The following is a 20,909-nucleotide window of genomic DNA, read 5'->3' as shown; positions in this document are numbered from 1 at the left end:
TAAGTCGCCTTTATTTAGATAATATTGTTGATATAGGGCTTATTAGTCCAAATACTTAAATCATCACTTAAATTATAAACAAATAATTTATTTATAAATTGATTTATTTAATATTATCATCAAAGGATTAATCCGAAAGTGTTGTGACAATTTCAATCTATTAACTTCAACCAAGCTTAGAGACTCATAGCTTTGTATTTATTAGTAACTAAACTAAAATTAGTAGCATTGCAAAATAATGTCAGCCATTATGCAATTGGCAATTAAATGGTGTCCCCAAGACTGTCTGTTGATAAGCGATAACTGAGAAATGTCTGGGGGCAAAGGACTTTATTGGATGCTAATTGGCCTGCCAGACGTTCGCGTCTGATATCTATCGTTTCCTTTTTAGTATTTTCTCTTCGCAATAGCTGCTGAATACCAAAGCAACGTTGTTCCGCAAATATATTTTATATGTTTGAACTTTGATCGTTTCTAAACAATTATCTTGCCAAAAATTGCTCATAGTTTTCCCATTACAAAAGTGAACGTCCTCTGTGAAAAGTTCATTGTACGGTGACAGACCTATGAGCCAAACAACTATTTAGCATAAAAAGTTTATGAAAACGTTGTAAGTCGTAATAAAACTAGCGATCCTCGTGATTTTCGCATCAAACCAATGTTATTAGCTGCGTTACCACGAGTTGGAGTAATGGGAGCGGCGGACCAGTCCTGCCTGCGCGAAAGGCGAAATGCTCAAATGGCGGCCGGCCGGTCGCTACAACCGGCTTCGTGAAGGCCGCTACACCTCCCCCCTTCTCTTCCCATTGCGCTTGTGTCTAAGCTATTATCGATAAAAAATATTAAACACAACGTTATGTTGTTGCTTTAACATACAACTCAAAGGATCGTATAAATTACCAGTTTAGTAAATTACATAAAAATATCCGTTTAGGCAACAACGCTAAAATGACTATTCATTCAACATGCTCTGACGCAGTATCTACGTTATCGCGGGCGAGCTTCGCCCTCGGCGCTGTAAACAAAATGCCAATGACACGAGGTCGGGCGTAGGTATCGATATTATTATCGTGCGCTATCTCGCAGCACTAGTCGATCGCAAGGCCGCGGCGCGACGCGTCTCGTACGTGTACACAAACACGACGGTTTCGAAACAGACCGCTCATTCCAAATTTGAATTGTGTATGACGTTTGCCGCGTTCGTTGTTTTTTAAAGCTTTTGTTTTTAATTTTAAAAGTTTTGAGCTCTTGTTTTTATGTGATTGATTAAGGTTCTTATTAATTTTAACTTCTTGGTGCAGTTAACTATCTGTTTTGGTTTTATTTTTTTTAATTTGGTTTTATTTTTTTAACTAATAAAATTTTTCTTTTCTTTCCAGATTAACCAAGATGATTTTACCGTCACCGGGCTATAATCCGCTTCTAAACTTGGCTTCGAATAGAACACCATCCCTGAACACAAGCAAAGGAATAAGACTATGCACAGCCTACAGCGCCTATTTCGCAAGACTGACTTCATCTGCCTTAACCATGAGCAGCGACGCGAGATGATCAAGAGTTTATAATGTGGAGAAATCAATAATTTTTGAGCAAAATTTTAAAACGCTATTTTTGGAGGATTTTTAGTAGACACATGTGAATGGTGCTTTACAGTGTAGTGAAGTGAAAGCGTCGATTATCGATATCGATAGTTGTGTAATGAGTGTCTGTGGCTCGGGGTGGTGATGAGCGCGATGTCGAGCGAGGTAGACCCCGTGAAGGTGGAAGGGGTTCACGTGTCAGTCACCACTATCAGCATGTCCGGCCCGGAGACCAATAACGGTATGTATTTTTCATAAGCTTTTTATAAACAATTAGGCGTCCTAAAACTAAGCAATTTCCTTAAAATTGTTAAAATCAGGGTAATAATAAAGCTACGATGGATTAGGGAAATAAGTGCGTACCTAGATAACGAGTATCCAAACAATAAACTAACTGGAAGGCGTGAATAATTGTTTTTAAAGATAAGAGCTTCATGTTCCAATATTATTTGATTCACTCCCAATTAACGTTGTCAACACCAAAGAGGATCTTATTTTCCGTTGCATAATAAAAAAGATAAGCGAAGGGAGAGGCCGTTACCCTCATATCGATAAAAATATACATACCACGCGCACCACTTAAGGGTACTGAACTACATTACCATATACGAAGCGGACTCCATTATGGTAATCGAATTTTGATTACACTATATTTATACGAAGGGAAGAAACACGAGAATAAAAATTTAATCAATATCTACCAGGATAGGAAGTTAGGGCCATGTGCAATATAAATTCTTGAAATTATAGTAGAGTTTGTCTTTCGGCAAATATAGGCAAAGTAGGACATTAAGGCTGGGTTGCACCATCTTACTTTAACTTTAACAAACGTCAAAAGTCTGTCAAACTCCATACAAAACACCGGTTATGGTTATAGTCACGGTTAAAATAAGGTGGTGCAACTCAGCCTAATGCCTAGGATGGGGTCCGAAAAGTTAGTAAATTATAATGATGTTTGTTAACCTGACTTTGAAGGTTCTGTTAGTCAGCTAGATAGAGCACTATTTTTACATTTAGTTAAGACATTTTCGATTAACTTGGGACTTTGTTAAAATATAAAATATTGTGTTTTTCAGTGAAGTTTTCGTACAGCTCAAGTGGGGTGCGCATCAGTGTGTCCTCGGACCCGCACGATGAGGACTCCACCGACGCCGAGGTCTCCAAGATCGACTTCACACAACATCAAAACGAGGTAAATAGAAACGTAATTAAAACAAATGAATAAATAAATATAAATAAATAAATATCCTTGGACATTTTACACTGCGCTTCTAGTCCCAAACTAAGCAAAGCTTGTACTATGGGTACTAGACAACGGATATAAACATACATAAATACTTTTTTTTTTGTAAATACATACATATTATACATAGAAAACACCCAGTCCAATACAAACAAATATGTTCATACACACAAATGTTTGTACTGTGCGGGAATCGAACCCGCAACCTCCGGAATAGTAGTCCGTTTCGAACCACTACACCAAACGGCCGACAAAAATCCGACAAAAGGCCGAATCTTCATTTTGTTACTGATAAAATAAGCAAAAACACCGCTGCGTTTGCTGGTTCACAATAAAAACTCATAAAACTAATTTATTTTTGCAAATAGGCTTTTAAAAAGCACTTTTACATGTCCTAATATTAACTGTCCCTACCACTGCTTCGGGACAATAAATGGGCCAGTGCTGTGAAGAAGCAGCGCAAGAACACTCAGTCACTAGTGTCAGCCTCCTTTTCAAGGGTTTACAGTCTTTGATGATCACTTCATCTTGCATCTCCCTCTCTGTAGCCCTTCAGAAGTCCAATAAAGTCACTCAGATGACCCTAGATACTATTGTAAATTAAACCCTAAGCTCGTAGTTCGTAAAACTAAGTATCTATCAGGTCTATCAGAGGTGGAATTGTGTAAAGCAATCGTAATCATTTGACAGTTCATAACGTAGTACGATAAAGTCAGTTAAACAAAGCGTTTGATAGAATAATCGTAAGTACGTTATGAACTGTCAAATGATAATGATTGCTTTACACAATTCCACCTCAGGTCCTATCTAAAAAGTTTCGAGTGGCAACTAAGGACTGGAAATCGTAGACGTAGCAGGCCTTCACTTCGTAGACCGTAGATCTGGAGAAGGTCAACATTAACGTCTTTTGGTTGGAGATGGTGTCTGCTTATGTCATGAAATTCTATTATCGATGGAGTCCTGTTTTATTCCATAAATAACTCAATCAAAAATGTTTTCTTACAGGTGAATATGCGCAACAAGAAGAAAAGGCCAGCCAGCGGCGCACAAGCCGAGCCTCAGTCCAGCGACCGCGAGAGGCCCATGTCCTGGGAGGGAGAGCTGTCGGACTCCGAGATGGTTATAGACACCAGCGTTAATAATGGTAAGCAAATTAACGTTAAAGATTGTCTTTGGCCTATTTACAACGATAGGTTCTTAGTTTCCTCAGAAGTTTGCTATTTCTTGGCTTAAACTTTGAAGCCTTTGAGCTCAAATTTTTATTTTATGAAATACTAGCTTTCCGCACGCAGCTTCGCCTGCGTCGATTTTTGTCTTTCACAGAAAAACTTTATCACGTGCGTTCCTGTTTCAAAAACCGGGATAATAACTATCCTATGTCCTTTCCCGGGACTCAAACTATCTCTATGCCAAATTTCATCAAAATCGGTTCAGTGGTTTTGGCGTGAAAGAGAGAGAGACAGGCAGACAGAGTTACTTTCGCATTTATAATATTAGTATAGATACTCGTACGTGTTATTTCAATATGTTATCTCTGCTCTAATGTTCAAAGATCTGTAGATATGCTTTCGATTCTGGACTCCTAAATCCTATTCTCGCATCAGGAACACAAAATCAAGTGTGGTAATTCAATCTTTGTTCAGGTCAACAATCGCGGATTAAATAAATACACTGATTAAATATGTATGGAAGTCTAGCAGTTAGCATAACCTTCCTTATCTTACCAAAACAATTTATTTTACAGACGAAAACAGCAGTTCGCTAGACTTGCAGTCGTCGCGGGATTCCATCGACACGCTGCGCAACGTCACTATCAAGACGGAGCCAAAAACCGAAGNCGCCGGCCGTCGGGACCCGCGGGCCGCCCACACGCTGCGCACTCACCACGTCGCTCTCCTCAAGCTCCACGCCCAGTTTTTTCGCTACTGTGAGCATGACATGGATGGAGTTTTCGTTTTGGGTCTCCGGAAAGCTGGCAATCTCGATGTCATTGGCCAACGACTCCTGCTCTCTTTCTTCGATGTCTAGTTTAAGTTGCGTAATTGTTTGTTCTAACTTAGCAACTACTGAGTTATCATGCTCCTCGGTCTGTCTGACTTCGAGAACATCCACCCTGCTTTCAAGGGAATCCAGGCGCGAGTTTAGGGATTTGATTGTCGACGTTAGATCTGAGATTGCCGCACGAAACATGCTCATTTCAGTACGCATTGCTCGCATTTCTTTGAGGAACATCTTCATATCCGATGGGGATACAACTTCGTCCGTCAGCTCGTCCGATTCCTCGTTCATATCGCCAGAACAGTCCTCCGTGGGTGTTGACTTCGGCCGTCGGAGGGTAATATTACTAGCTGGCTCAGGTGATTTGATAGGGCGCGCTGGGGTAAGGGGGATGTTTTTAGTAGCTTTGTCACATTTGGGGCATTTCCAACTGTCGCGTCGCTTCTTATCCAGCTTGTAGAACGAATAGTAGCGTTGAGTACTTAGATTAATACAGTCAAGGTCATAACCAGCCTTACATATAGAGCATCGCATGAATTCACTTTTAGGTAGTGACTTTCCACAGCTAGCACAGTCAGAAGAAGCAGATGTTGGTTTAGACATTTTTCTTGTGTAGTAATTTCTTTCTAAATATTAATTATACAGGTAAGATCCCTCTGTTGCATGTAATCAAAACTATGACAAGTTCAACCGAAAGCAGTCAAAAAGGTGCACAGCTAGTTCAGGGAAACGCTAATAGATGGCGTTGTTCATATAAAAGCAGAATGAAGATGATAATTATTATTTTGATCGAGGTTATGTAGTTTTCAAGATGACTTTCACAGCAAAATAATTACTTTCACAGTGTCACAGAGGCAGTTCCCTTAGCCTATACTCAGTTCATATTAGTGGTAAGTATATGTTATATTATTATAAGTGCAACTAAGTATGTAATTTGTTTATATTTTTAAAAATAAACTTGGGATTAAATCGCTTTTACTTTTTTATTTGCCGTGCAATTTAAGTATATTAGGATTAATTTCATATTTATTTAAAAAGAAACGGTTTACATTTCAATATTTAATTAATGAACACAAGGTCTAATATTTAGTTACGACCTGCACTGCCAATATACAGGATGTTCAATTATAACATAATTAATGTCACAGATTATCTTGTATGTAGTAAGTAAATATAGGTATTTCTTACCTACGCTATGTCATGTCCCATATGGGTAAATATTTTAGCGCTTTTAGATAATTATGCAAATCTTCCATTGCCTAATGTTCAGTTTTGATAAAACGCATTCAACCGAAGACCGTAAAGAAACTAGGTAAGTAATGGGATATCCTATGAATTATGATTGAAGGTTCATCAATCATCATCCATCAACATCTCAGCCATAGGATTGTCCACTGCTGAACATAGTAGGCCTCTCCCAATGTTCCATGTTGCCCGGTTGGTAGCGGCCTGCGTCCAGCGCCTTCCTGCTACCTTTATGATGTCGTCGGTCCACCTTGTGGGTGGACGTCCTACGCTGCGTTTTCCGGTACGCGGCCTCCACTCCAGAACCTTGCAGCCCCATCGGGCATCGGCGGATAGAAAGTTACCTAAAATAAAAATAATAGTATTTATCGATAGCTGGCAGCTCGTGTATCGCTCATGAAATAGCAGCAATATTTGAAGGCAATCTAGTGAATATTAAGCAATTTATCGAACTGATGATGGTGAATATTGTGGTGTCATAAGAATCACAGTTGAGGTGATAAAAGTAAGATAGCCCATGATAATGAATGAATACTTACACTTTTTTTTATCCACAACGAGGAAGCTCTTGGCCTGTATCTCACCTGATGGTAAGTGATGATCAGGCCGAAGGTGGAAGCGAGCTTCACCCGGAATCCTCAACCACGGAGGAACTGGCTATCTTACCTCAACTGCCGGAACACATGGCGACAGACTTAGGTAAGATGGTGGTGGCTAGCCAGGCGGACTTAGAACAAGCCCTACCACCAANAGCATTTTGATAAAGGCTTCGAAATTATAAACAATCAGGCGTCCTAAGACTAAAAGCCATAAGATTATTTAAGCAATTTCCTTAAAATTGTTAAAATCAGGGTAATAATCAAGCTACGAAGGTTTAGGGAAATAAGTGCGTACCTACCTAGATAACGAGTATCCAAACAATAAACTAACTGGAAGGCGTGAATAATTGTTTTTAAAGATAAGAGCTTCGTGTTCCAATGTTATTTGATTCACTCCCAATTAACGTTGTCAACACCAAAGAGGATCTTATTTTCCGTTGCATAATAAAAAAGATAAGCGAAGGGAGAGGCCGTTACCCTCATATCGATAAAAATATACGCACCACGCGCACCACTTAAGGGTACTGAACTACATTACCATATACGAAGCGGACTCCATTATGATAATCGAATTTTGATTACACTATATTTATACGAAGGGAAGAAACACGAGAATAAAAATTTAATCAATATCTACCAGGATAGGAAGTTAGGGCCATGTGCAATATAAATTCTTGAAATTATTGTAGTTTGCCCTTTGTAAGAAGACCCTATTTATAGGCAAAGTAGAACAATTAGGGTGAGTTGCACCACCTAACTTTAACCGTAACTTTGACGGTAACCGGTGCTTTTTGTATGGATTTTGACAGATTTTTGACGTTTGTCAAAGTTTAAGTAAGATGGTGCAACTCAGCCTAACACCTATTAGGATTGGTGTCCGAAAAGTTAGTAAAATAATGCTATTAATGTTTGATATGGCCTTGTAGCAGATTCTGTTAGTCAGCTAGATTGAGCCCTATTATTGTTGTTACTTATTATTTTTGTTAAAATATAAAATATTGTGTTTTTCAGTGAAGTTTTCGTACAGCTCAAGTGGGGTGCGCATCAGTGTGTCCTCGGACCCGCACGATGAGGACTCCACTGACGCCGAGGTCTCCAAGATCGACTTCACACAACATCAAAACGAGGTAATTAGAAACTTGTATTAAAAACAAATGAATCATCATTTTGTCACTGATAAAATAAGCAAAAACACCGCTGCGTTTGCTGGTCACAATCACAATAAAAACTCAAAAAACTAATTTATTTTTGCAAATAGGCTTTTAAAAAGCACTTTTACATGTCCCAATATTAACCCTACCACTGCTTCGGGACAATAAATGGGCCAGTGCTGAGAAGAAGCAGCGCACGAAATTCAGTCACTATTGTCAGCCTCCTTTTCAAGGGTTTACAGTCTTTAAAATATACAAATTATAGTCATAAGTATTCAATGTCTTTGATGATCACTACATCTTGTATCTCCTCTCTGTAGACCTTCAGAACTCCAATAAAGTCACTCAGATGACCCTAGATACTATTGTAAATTAAACCCTAAGCTCGTAGTTCGTAAAACTAATTTATCTATCAGGTCTATCAGGTTCTATCCTTAGATTTAATCTAAGGTTCTATCTAAAAAGTTTCGAGTGGCAACTAAGGACCGGAAATCGTAGACGTAGCAGGCCTTCACTTAGTAGACAGAAGATCTGGAGAAGGTCAACATTAACGTCTTTTGGTTGGAGGTGGTGTCTATGTGCTTATGTCATGGAATTCTATTACCGATGGAGTAGGTACAATGTATTGTTTTATTTCATAACATAATCAAACTTGTTTTCTTACAGGTGAACATGCGCAACAAGAAGAAAAGGCCAGCCAGCGGCGCACAGGCCGAGCCTCAGTCCAGCGACCGTGAGAGGCCCATGTCCTGGGAGGGAGAGCTGTCGGACTCCGAGATGGTTATAGACACCAGCGTCAATAATGGTAAGCAAATTAACGTTAAAGATTGTCTTTGGCCTATTTACAATGATAGGTAGATATTTAGTTTCCTTAGAACTTTTCTATTTCCTGGATTAAGCTTTGCAGCCAAGAAATAGCCAACCGAAAAAGAAATCATGAAATATGTGAGATATTTCAATTTTTTTTCTCACTGCTCCAGTTGCCAAGGATTACAGAATATTTTTTCGACTCTAGCATACTAGATTATATTTCTGAATTTAGGAAATGTGGTATTCAAAGTTTGATTAACTATCGCTCGCGGGTTGAATTAATGTACACATGGAACGGGACTATTGCCACTTCTTGTTACCATTGCTGCAACTCGTGTGTAGCCAGGATCTACAGCTTGACCGCCAATCAAAACACAACCAGTGAAGATCAAGTTTGAATAAAGTTAAACTGTCATTGGACCCGTAACGAAATTAATCAGAAAAGCATAGGAGAAGTGCGAAGTTTTACATATTATGGAACTCTATAAAATATTCATCCGCTCGTCAACCAAATTTTCCACAGCTTACCAAAACAATTAAATTTACAGACGAAAACAGCAGTTCTTTAGACCTGCAGTCGTCGCGGGATTCCATCGACACGCTGCGCAACGTCACCATCAAAACGGAGCCAAAAACCGAGGCCTTCCAGAGCCTGGATGACCACAGAGCGTTGGACCTCAAGTACCCCGCGCTGCAGCCGCATCAGAGGAGCCTCAGTATGAACAGGGTTGGTACTGCATTATCATCATGTGTTAGGGACAAGAAGCCACCTTAGCCCACCAAGACCGAGGCCTTCCAGAGCCTGGATGACCACAGAGCCTTGGACCTCAAGTACCCCGTGCTGAACCGGAGCCTCAGTATGAACAAGGTTGGTACTGCGTTATCATCATGTGTTAGGGACAAGAAGCCACCTTAGCCCACCAAGACCGAGGCCTTCCAGAGCCTGGATGACCACAGAGCCTTGGACCTCAAGTACCCCGCGCTGCAGCCGCATCAGAGGAGCCTCAGTATGAACAGGGTTGGTACTTCATCATTCATTTATTGATACAGTGTCACCATCAAGAGAGCCCATTAAAACCGAGGCCTTCCAGAGCCTGGATGACCACAGGGCCTTGGACCTCAAGTACCCCGCGCTGCAGCCGCATCAGAGGAGCCTCAGTATGAACAGGGTTGGTACTTCATCATTCATTTATTGAAACAATGATGTCACCATCAAGACGGAGCCCATCAAAACCGAGGCTCGAAGTATGAGTCCAGTGCGAAGTATGAGATTGTTTAGACACTGAAATTCTGAGTGTAAATAACTTGTATTTGTTGCCTAGTTTGGTTAGGAAATCGCAGGAATACGTATTTTAGAGGGCACGCTTCCCATGTCTAATTTTCTCAGAATTAGAATAAGAACATTCGTCCGTAAGTAGGTATGCAGAGTATCACAAATTGGGCGTATTTCAAAACCCCAAATTCTCCTCGCAATCGACAAACTTCTGTAAGAGTATCACAAATAGGGTACATTATAGAAGTACCTTGAAGCCTTGAAGCTCGCAATACCTGTCAAAGGTCTTCAGCAAAACGCTCATTTATAATCTTTATTTCAGATATCAGTCCTCACAGACAACACCTCCCTCTCGTTAGCCAGGCGGCCTTCCTCTCCCAGCAGCGCCACGTCACTGGTCCTCGACCAGAACAACGTGCCAATCATGCCGCAGACCTCGCTAGGGGAGGTGCAGAACTTGACCATCAAGAAGGAAACGCAGCTCTCAGGTATGTCAGAAAAAAGGTGGAGTAAATGGATACTTGAGTAGGGACTGCTTCTGTGCAAACGGGGTGTAAGACGCTCAACGGAGACAATAACTCAACGGTGAAGGTCTCGGACTGGTCGACTCGAGATACGACGAATGTGGGTTCGAAGTGTTCGAACTCCGTCATCTCCTGGATTATTCTGGTGAAGCCACTCCTAATAAACGACGTGGGGTTACCGAGACTATCAGTCATTTGTGCAAACAAACTATAAAGAATAGCGTCCACATGTCGGTATCGTACGCATCGGGCGTATCGCACGCAACGGATCGTAGTATTATTTATAATAGAAACTCATATAAGTGCGTCCACCTGTCCGCATCGTACGCATCGCAAATCCGATACGATGTGTTTAGTACGATGCGTCCGTTGCGTACGATACCGACAAGTGGACGCTTAGCTTTATATTGTTTTAAAAGATCTCTCGTTTAGAAGTTCTCGAGTAACGTAAACAGGGCGCGTTGCGGCCGAGTAAGTACACTAGAAAACGCATCTTGGTAAATACAGCTAAGATCGCCCAATGCTCGATGCATTGATGACCTTAACATGAAATCATGAGTCATGATCATAGTAGGCGACCATGCTTTATGGACTTGCAGCAATTGTTTTGTCGCCAAAAAGTGACTTAGACCAAATTGTAGAACTGCCTAATTTTCAAGCTATAATAACCCTTATTCTCATCTACTTACAGAGCTAAAATGCGAGCCCTCTGTAGGCATGGACAAGCTGTTAGGCGCCTTGCACGGATCACCCTTACTGGGCCGGCTACCACGGGTCCAGTCTAGCGCCAGTACCGACTCTGCAGTGCATTCCATGTACACGCACAGGTATAGTCAGCTTTATATTTTTCTATAGCATAGATAGATATTAGATACTCCTGTATAGCAAACGAAAGCGGACAAATTGTAGAACATAAACATATTTACGTTACAATTTGGCAACGACGCTATGAACTCCGAAAAAACATGATTCTGTGCTAGGCTAGAAAGTTTGTATCGAACACTACTGAGCGTATTTGAATCACGCGAGCGATGCCGTTAGCGTTAAGTAGATTATTTCCATCAAACAGGTAATTAATTTTGTCCTATTATTTTTGTACACACCGAGTCACGGCAATGGTCACGGGGAGAAAAGAAATGGCACGGAGGGATTACTAAGAAAAGGGCGCGAATCGTTCCACAGATAAAATAATCTGCATAACGTTATCGGTTTCGCTCGCGCGTCATGTTTAACGTTAATACGTTACAAATAATATTTAACTTTTAGTCCTGTGGCTGAAATGATGATGATGATGATGATGAATCCGAGGGGGTTCTCAATTCAGCTTTTTTTTACTATCTCATTTTTTCCGCAGTGTATACAGCAGTCCTTCGGCCAGTCCTCGGGCCTCGAGGCACTACACGCCGTCTCTGTCGCGCAACAATAGCGACGCCTCGCACTCCTCCTGCTACTCGTACAGTTCGGAGTTTTCGCCCACGCACTCGCCTGTACAGGTACGAGTACATAGTTTTTTGAGTACAAACAACAGTACATGCTATATTAAGGCATTTAGGGCCTCCACTAAAACTCGCGCGCGCTCATGCACGCGTGGTAAAGCCCGGTCTCTGAGCATGTAGAATTTTGTCCAATGACCCCTACCCATCCTTATCGCTCGCGCGTAATTATGTTGCTGTTGCGCTCGTACACTCACTGCTGCCGCCCGTCGCACAGTCGCGACAGCAATATAATTACGCGCGAGCGATAAAGATGGGTAGCTTGGGGTCATTGGACAAAATTCTACGTGCTCGGCGACCAGACTATATGGGTCTACACGAATATCCGCCCCGTGGACCCACGCAAGTTTTATCGTAAGTCCTAAAAGTAAGAGCTACGGGACTCAATGAGACATTTATTATTTAGTATTTCATTCTGCCTGAGACCACGGCTGTAGTAACATGCCCTTGGGCTATTGTTGCCTCTTAAATTACATACAGTTTGTCCTAGTTACCTTCGCCTTTGCTTAGTCAGCAAAAAAGAAACTTAGCAGCGCCGCCTGTTGTCCAATAACATTCAGATAATGAAAAACATCTCTCCTTAAAGCGGACAACAGTTTTTCCCTTGTCTTCGTCAACGTGTATTTCGGTTTCTCTTCATGGCGAAAGTCACTCACGAAGTAACGTGACTTTCTACTATTGAAAGATTCTTCAAACTCAGTTTAGTACTTAATTCAAGACACAAACTTACAAACTGCACCTCATTTTCTCTCAGGGCCGACACCCGCATGTGGTATACCGAGAAGCGACGGCGCCGGTGTTTCCCGCGTCGCCCGCGCACGACGAGGACACGGAAACTGATGACAGGCTGCACCATCATCAGGGTATCAGCCGGCAGCAGCTTATCAACAGGTAAAGGAGGAAAAATGTGACCAAAAATAAAACATGCAACAGAGCTGCTTCTAAATTCAAACTGGAGAAAAAAAAGAAAAACTTGAATTTAAGATGAGGTAGAGATACTGGCAGGATATTCTCGCACTTACCTTGATTAAACTTAAAAACTTCGTCGGTGCTAATAGCTTGATGAGTGCGTATCATATGAATTGATTTATGGGTGATTTTATTATGTATATGTTACGGCTAAAGATAGGAGTGAACATAAACTTAAGATTAGCCGGCTAAACTTAAGTTTATCTTCGACGAGGTGTTAATGTTAGTTTCTTCTATCTTTAGCCGGCTAAACTTAAGTGTAACCGCAGGCCCTTGGCTAAAAATGTAGAAGGAAATGGAAAAGGAAACAATGTAATAATATTTACTATTTAGACACGAAAACTTTATTAAAAAATAATCGCTTTCATTATACATACTTTTATGTACCTATGTAGTAGGTATTCAAAATTACAATAATTACAATAAAAAAAATTACTTAAAACAATATATACCTAATCATTAAAATAAAATAATAAGGAACCATTTGGTCATTACAGAATCTTCTGTAGGTATTTAAAATTACAAAATAAAACAGCGCGCGCGTTGTCTGCCCACCGCCCCCTCAAGCCCTCCGCCGACCTGGAGCGCCCATCGAATACATTTTTAGCCGTTTCGTTTTGGCTAATGTGCACATTAGCCGGCTAAAGATGGAATATCACGACTCAAACTAACATGTTATCGAACTTTAGCTGCTTCTCGAAGATAAACTTAAGTTTAGCCGGCTAATCTTAAGTTTATGTTAACAACTATCTTTAGCCGTAACATATATACGATTGTTATGTCATTGTTACGTACAGTAACTACGTGCGTGACTTACCGTTTCGTGCGCGTTTGATACATACGATTGCCATTTGACATATCGCGGTGCGCGTGTGAGACATTGCTCCCGTATCTAAAGCCTGGCACCTCTCGATATTTCCACAGTCTCATGTTTTGCGCCAACAATATCAATTTCCAATCAAATTCAATCTTTTGTAGAACGACGTAGCGCCATTTTCCCTAAATTTTCTGACCTTTCTTCTCATTCCAGCCCCTGCCCCATCTGCGGCGACAAGATAAGCGGCTTCCACTACGGCATATTCTCGTGCGAATCTTGCAAGGGTTTCTTCAAGCGGACGGTGCAGAACCGCAAGAATTACATGTGCTTGCGCGGCGGGAACTGTCCGGTGACCGTGGCTACCAGGAAGAAGTGCCCGGCGTGTAGATTCGACAAGTGCTTAGGGTGCGGGATGAAGCTGGAAGGTGAGGAATTCATAAAGTTGTTTATTTACCTTTAAAGGAGCACTTTTAGCACTGCAAATAAAGATTTGTGCCAAAAGTGCTCCTTTTTACAGTGAGATTACCTTGAAACTTCGTAAAAGTACTAAATTCCTTGATTCTTTGAGTGAAAAAAAAACGTAACGTGACAGAGTTCGAGAGGATTAGATCTGGGATCAGACATTTAAAAGGTTTATCTACGTGTATGATTTTTCTTTATGAACTAAAATCATGTCTATTTCTCGCCATTTACCTACAAGTGCTGTATGAAAGTTTAGTCCCAGGGAGAAATCGTTGGCCCATCGAGTGGGCCATATAGTCCGGGATAGCGGGGCTAGCTGTTAGGGACTTGGGGTCATGCTGTGAATTTCTTCACCATCATGGTAATTTTTTTCTTAATCTCTACTCTTGGCAGAGGGGCTGGTGCTCGCTGTGAGGGTTACATTCTAATTTGATCCTTATTCCTACAGCAATAAGAGAGGATAGAACGCGCGGCGGTCGCTCGACGTACCAGTGCTCGTATTCGCTATCTGGTGCCGCGTCTACGGGCTCGCTGCTATCCGCGCACGTGCCGTCTACGCTGCGACATGCGAATAGTCTCACTTGCGTACGTATACTAAACCTACTAGCTTTTGCCTGCGGCATTGGCCGCGAAAAATACAATAAAATACCTAAAAACAATATAAATACACTACTGTAATAAATAAATTATGACTGCGGTTAGTCTAACTGGTTTGAAACTATCTGAAACATCCTTGTACATTTGATTTGACCGAAAAAAGAAATCTTGATGATGGCAAAAAATCGTGTTTTATTGCTAAATGTAAAGTTTAAAGTTTGGTATACAATAGACACCTTAGAAGTTAGAACCATGTGCTTATAAGTACATAATAAGTTTAGATAAGGTAAATAAGGCAATCTTATTTGTTACAGGTAAATGGCCCCGGGTCATATAACAGTAGAGGGGAATCGAGTAACAGTCGACTCACGCCTGACATACCCCCATTATTGCAGGTTCGTACTAAACGAAGAACCCAGGGTTCTTATAGCGATCTATTTTTTATCTAAAAACTACACAGTGATTCCTATGCAATGAGATTCCAATGTATTTTGATGTACTCGTATGACTGAGTCCCTTTTTTTAATGATGGATTATGCTCACGCGTAATTATATTGCTGTCGCGCTGGCACACTCACTGCGGCCGCCCGTCGCACAGTCGCGACAGCAATATAATTACGCGCGAGCGATAAGGATGGGTAGCTTGGGGTCATTGGACGAAATTCTATCTGCTCGGCGACCGGACTTTACCTATGCTTAGCTGTATGTAAGAGAAACAAACAACGAATTTTCACAGCCAATATGACATGAGTACGAGTCGATGACAAAAATTACAATCAAGGACATTGTATGCGAAAGCAGTTTTTATTTCAATTCACCTTTCTTCTTACCTAACTAAACTGTACACAACAAGCCCACTGACTATTTTCTAAATAGAACACCTTACATCCTCCAGGAAATAATGGAAGTGGAGCATCTATGGCAATACAACGAGTCTGAACTGAACCGACTGGGCAAGTCCCCGGGGAGTCCCTCAGCGAACCCGCTGCTGGCCGCCAGCGGGATCACCGCGCAGAACTCCAGCCCGGACTTCTTGGCCGACCTGTGCAACATCGCGGACCACAGGCTGTACAAGATCGTCAAGTGGTGCAAGAGCTTGCCGCTATTTAAGAATATTTCTGTAAGTATTCTCTGCAGATAGAGCAGGGATTAGCTAGGAGTAACCTTGTATCTCCAGAAGAGTCTCCGCAAGATTCTGGAGTCGCCACGTACTGAAAGCGCAACGTGAGTCGACCTCAATAAAGTAGCATGAAGGCGCTGGATGCAGGCTGCTATCAACCGGTTCGTATTGAAATCATTGGAGGCCTATAATCAACAGTGGACGTCCTATGGCTGAAATGATGATGATGAGAGATTGGCAACCTGTTTCTCGATACTTTAGACTTTAAGGCAAGTCCCCGGGGAGTCCCTCAGCGAACCGGCTCCTGGCCGCCAGCGGGATCACCGCGCAGAACTCCAGTCCGGACTTCTTGGCCGACCTGTGCAACATCGCGGACCACAGGCTGTACAAGATCGTCAAGTGGTGCAAGAGCTTGCCGCTATTTAAGAATATTTCTGTGAGTATTATTTGTCACTTAGATAGAGCAGGCAAGGTGTAACCTCGTATCTCCAGAAGAGTTTCCGCAAGGCTCTACAGTGGAGGCTACGTGTCCGTTGGATGCAGACCGCTTTCAACCGGTCAGTATTTGTTGCAAGTTTGGCTGATTCTTTACGAGATCGAATCGGAAATGAGGAGACCCGTAAACGATCTAAAGTCGCTGATATAACTCGACGGATTAGCAAGCTGAAGTGGCAGTTGGCAGGGTACAAGTACGCAGTATTAACGGCCGATGAGCAACCTTCTGGAGTGGAGGCCAGATACCAGAAAGCGTAGCGTGTGACGTACACCTACAAGGTAGAAGACGATCTCATAAAGGAGCAGGAAGACGCTGTATGCAAGCCGCTTACAACCGGTCAGTATGGAATTCATTGGGGGAGGCCTATGTTCAGCAGTGGACGTCCTGTGTCTGAAATGATGATGATGAGGGATTGGTACACTGTCTCTCGATACCTAAGACTTAGGTAAGTCCCCCGGGAGTCCCTCAGCGAACCCGCTCCTATCCGCCAGCGGGATCACCGCGCAGAACTCCAGCCCGGACTTCTTGGCCGACCTGTGCAACATCGCGGACCACAGGCTGTACAAGATCGTCAAGTGGTGCAAGAGCTTGCCGCTCTTCAAGAATATTTCTGTGAGTATTGTCTGCAGATAGAGCAGAGATTAGCTAGGAGTAACCTTGTATCTCCAGAAGAGTCTCCGTAAGGTTCTGGAGTGGCCACGTACTGAAAGCGCAACGTGAGTCGACCTCAAAAAAGTAGCATGAAGGCGCTGGATGCAGGCTGCTATCAACCAGTTCGTATTGAAATCATTGGAGGCCTATGTTCAGCAGTTGACGTCCTGTGACTGAAATGATGATGATGAGAGATTGGCACACTGTCTCTTGATACTTTAGACTTTAAGGTAAGTCCCCCGGGAGTCCCTCAGCGAACCCGCTCCTGGCCGCCAGCGGGATCACCGCGCAGAACTCCAGCCCGGACTTCTTGGCCGACCTGTGCAACATCGCGGACCACAGGCTGTACAAGATCGTCAAGTGGTGCAAGAGTTTGCCGCTCTTCAAGAATATATCTGTGAGTATTATTTGTCACTTAGATAGAGCAGGCAAGGTGTAACCTCGTATCTCCAGAAGAGTTTCCGCAAGGCTCTACAGTGGAGGCTACGTGTCCGTTGGATGTAGACCGCTTTCAACCGGCCAGTATTTGTTGCAAGTTTGGCTGATTCTTTACGAGATCGAATCAGAAATGAGATCCGTAAATGAAATAAAGTCGCTGATATAGCCCGACGGAATAGCAATCTGAAGTGGCAGTTAGCAGGGTAAAAGTACGCAGAACTGACGGCAGATGGAGCAGCAAGGTTTTGGATCGGATGCTACGTGCCGGAAAGTGCAGCGTGAGACGTCCACCTAAAAGGTAGACAGACAACCTAATAAAGGAGCAGGAAGGCGCTGTATGCAAGCCGCTTACAACCGGTCAGTATGGAAATCATTGGGGGAGGTCTATCATTGTTCAGCAGTGTTCCTGTGGCTGAAATGATAATGAGGGATTGGTAAACTTTTTATCAACGGTTAATATAGAAATGATTGGGGGTGGACTATATTTAGCAGTGGACGTCCTGTATCTGAAATGATGATGATAATGAGGAATAGGCAAACTTTTTCTCGATACCAATGACCTTAGGGCAAGCCACAATCATCATCATCAGGTCATCTAATCTCCATTACGAGGTCGACTCACTCATTAGGATGACCCTGTCATTTACCAGGTCCATTAACTACGCTTATTGATCCACAGATTGACGACCAGATCTGTCTGCTGATCAACAGCTGGTGCGAACTGCTGGTGCTGTCTTGCTGCTACCGCGGCGTGGGCACTCCTGGAGAAGTGCGCGTGGGCGGAGGCCGCGGCATCACGCTGGACCAGAGTGCCAAGTAAGTGAACTATCAGCAGGTCAAAGGGACCTTAAAATATACGGGACTATTCCCACCTCTCGTTCCTACCGCTGCAACTCCTTTGTAGACAGAATCTACAGCTTGACCGCCATAAAAACCCAACCACTGAAGGTCAAGTTTGTCCCGGTGGAAAGTTAAATTATTAAACATAGGAGTTCGAAATTAAAGTAGACCTTAATATATACGGGACTTCCCACCTCTCGTTCCCACCGCTGCAACTCCTGTGTAGACAGTATCTACAGCTTAACCGCCGTAAAAACCCAACCAAAGAAGGTCAAGTTTGTCCCGAGGGAAAGTTAAACTGTCATTGGTCAACGAAATTAATCAGAAGAACATAGGAGTTCGAAATTAAAGTTTGACCTCCCTCCATTGAAAAGCGGATGACAGGTGACAAACAAAGGTTTAATAACCTTTAAAAAAAGGTCATATTTCACCATCAATCCCTAATTTTTAAGTGACCCCTAGGGTAATAAAACAATATTAATTTTGTTTTCACAGGGGTCACTTAAAAATTAGGGATTGATGGTGAAAACGGGCATTAGTCTATAAGACTCTCCACTTAGTGTCCTCTTAGTGGTCCTGTTCTACTCTGCCGGAACCACAACGCCACACTCACCTCCACCTTTTCAGTAGTTTTCAGTTATCTTTGATATATTTTGGATTTCTATAGTATTCTGATTAAATTCGTTGCGGGCTTTAAGACAACAAGCTATCCTCTGGGACTGCTCAATCTTCATTGGTTAGGCTGTAGATCCTGACGATACAGGAGTTGCTATGGTGGGAAAGAGTGATAGGATTAGTTACATAAACTCACCTTTATTTTTTGTTTGCAGGCTGGGCTTGACACCGTGTATAGAGAGAATGTTAAGCTTCACCGACCACTTGAGAAGACTACGAGTAGACCGATACGAATACGTAGCGCTGAAAGTCATCGTCCTTCTGACGTCAGGTAAGTTATCATTTGTCTATGGATTAATAAAAATCTATAGGTATAGTATACTAAAGTGACCATAAAAAGGGGGTAACCCACTACCAACAGATAGATAAAATAAAACTTTTTCTACAGATACACCCGAACTCCGCGAGTCAGAAAAAGTGCGAGCGTCGCAAGAGAAAGCGCTCGCAGCGCTTCAAGCGTACACAGCGGCGCACTCGCCAGATACTCCCGCTAAGTTCGGAGAGTTGCTCCTGCGCATACCGGAGCTACAGCGGACTTGCCAGGTGAGAATACACTCTATGCTAGTGTTGTAAACCAATATTTGTACTAAAGCCCGGTCCGTGAGCACGTAGAATTTTGTCCAATGACCCCTAGCTACCCATCCTCATCGCTCGCGCGTAATTATATTGCTGTCGCGACTGTGCGACTGGCACCCGCAGTAAGTGTGCGAGCGCGATTGCAGCATAATTTACGCGCGAGCGATAAAGATGGGTAGCTAGGGGTCATTGGACAAAATTCTACGTGCTCACGGACCAGACTATAACTAAACTACTTTATACCGAGAGTCGGGATAAGCTAATTAATACCATTGTATTAATTAGCAACATAGATGGCGCTACATCTGTGCGTGCTGCTTTTTATCGATCGGTCCGCATACCAACAATACCGTCTCCAGAGACTTTCTTCCCAACAGCTAGTATTCTGAAAGTCTTAATTCCTTTGGGACTAACAAAGCAGTCAAGGCGAAGTTTCTTATTACTGCTACTGACTTTCTGAATAAAAACAAACTTTATTGTAGTAGTTTTAGAGTCGATATTCCAGTGTTAACATCATGTTTTGCTTTTGTTACAGTTTTTCATGCAAGTCGGCAAAGAAATGCTCAACCCGGCGAACAAAGGTAAAGATGGGGAGGGGCCAAGCTTCAACCTCCTTATGGAACTATTAAGGGGGGACCATTGACCCCCACCCCCCACTTTACGGTCAAACTTCGAGCCTGTTGACAGGTTTATGAAACATATTGCTCAAGAGTAAAAATGAAATTCTAGTTTTCTACGACGATTAATCTTAGTCACGTCATTGTCATCATAGACAGAGTGTCTATCATCAACATCGCATCATCACTTAGATTTGAGATGATCATTTAAGGACGTCGCACATTTATCAACCCGGAAAGGGATCGTAACCGTATCAACTCGAGGCGGTCAAGTATTCTTTTTATGAAACTCCATACTGCAACGCACTTATAACGTAAACGCCTCGCCTCGCAATTGACAGCGCGCGAAAGGCAATGACAGCTCGCGAAAGGCGATACGGTGTTGATCCCTTTCCGAGTTGATAAGTCTGCTATGAACTTTATTGATGAAATTGTGTCATATTGTACTCAGATTTGGATTATCGGTGAATCAATACTCGTCTAATTCGGGGATGAAAAAATCGTTGGAAACAAACTTGTTTATGGTATCTTGCTATTTTTGCTATTTTATCTCGTATTTTAAGGATGAATTTGGCGAGTAGGTATATTCCAACATTTATTTTTATTGTATTCTCTGTGTGTTTGGCATTAAAAATATTATAATACTCATCACAGAAATGCATTAAAACTGATAATAATGGCGACAATCATTATTGCATTAAAAATAATTTAAAAATCATTACTTGTTTCGGCCTT

The 20,909-nt window shown here is 42.2% G+C and overlaps 1 protein-coding gene across 1 annotated transcript; it reads left to right on the top strand.

Annotated features, from left to right (window-relative positions):
• Nucleotides 1–1,693: 1,693 nt before the first annotated feature.
• Nucleotides 1,694–20,480, top strand: LOC114359764 (nuclear hormone receptor FTZ-F1 beta-like). The gene is made up of 16 exons (XM_028314262.1): nt 1,694–1,821; nt 2,657–2,772; nt 3,829–3,967; nt 9,175–9,353; nt 10,222–10,387; nt 11,115–11,250; nt 11,778–11,916; nt 12,671–12,807; nt 13,916–14,127; nt 14,613–14,749; nt 15,076–15,156; nt 15,657–15,881; nt 18,146–18,282; nt 19,137–19,252; nt 19,370–19,524; nt 20,093–20,480. The coding sequence occupies exons 1-16, from the start codon at nt 1,725–1,727 to the stop codon at nt 20,198–20,200; spliced, it is 2,280 nt and encodes a 759-aa protein (XP_028170063.1). The 5' UTR covers nt 1,694–1,724; the 3' UTR covers nt 20,201–20,480.
• Nucleotides 20,481–20,909: the final 429 nt, after the last annotated feature.

The sequence above is a fragment of the Ostrinia furnacalis genome, unplaced genomic scaffold (genome assembly GCF_004193835.3).
Source record: "Ostrinia furnacalis isolate ACB-3 unplaced genomic scaffold, ASM419383v2 OfSCF4655, whole genome shotgun sequence".
NCBI lineage: Eukaryota > Metazoa > Arthropoda > Insecta > Lepidoptera > Crambidae > Ostrinia > Ostrinia furnacalis.
This window is presented reverse-complemented; position numbering and strand designations above follow the sequence as displayed.

What these genes read in the sequence shown, in the direction of transcription:
- LOC114359764 (XM_028314262.1), top strand. Translation starts at nt 1,725, where the DNA reads ATGAGCGCGATGTCGAGCGAGGTAGACCCCGTGAAGGTGGAAGGGGTT. An exon ending in GGAGCCTCAGTATGAACAGG is followed by an intron (nt 9,354 to 10,221) that starts GTTGGTACTGCA and finishes TCTTTATTTCAG; the next exon opens with ATATCAGTCCTCACAGACAA. An exon ending in GTGCGGGATGAAGCTGGAAG is followed by an intron (nt 14,128 to 14,612) that starts GTGAGGAATTCA and finishes TTATTCCTACAG; the next exon opens with CAATAAGAGAGGATAGAACG.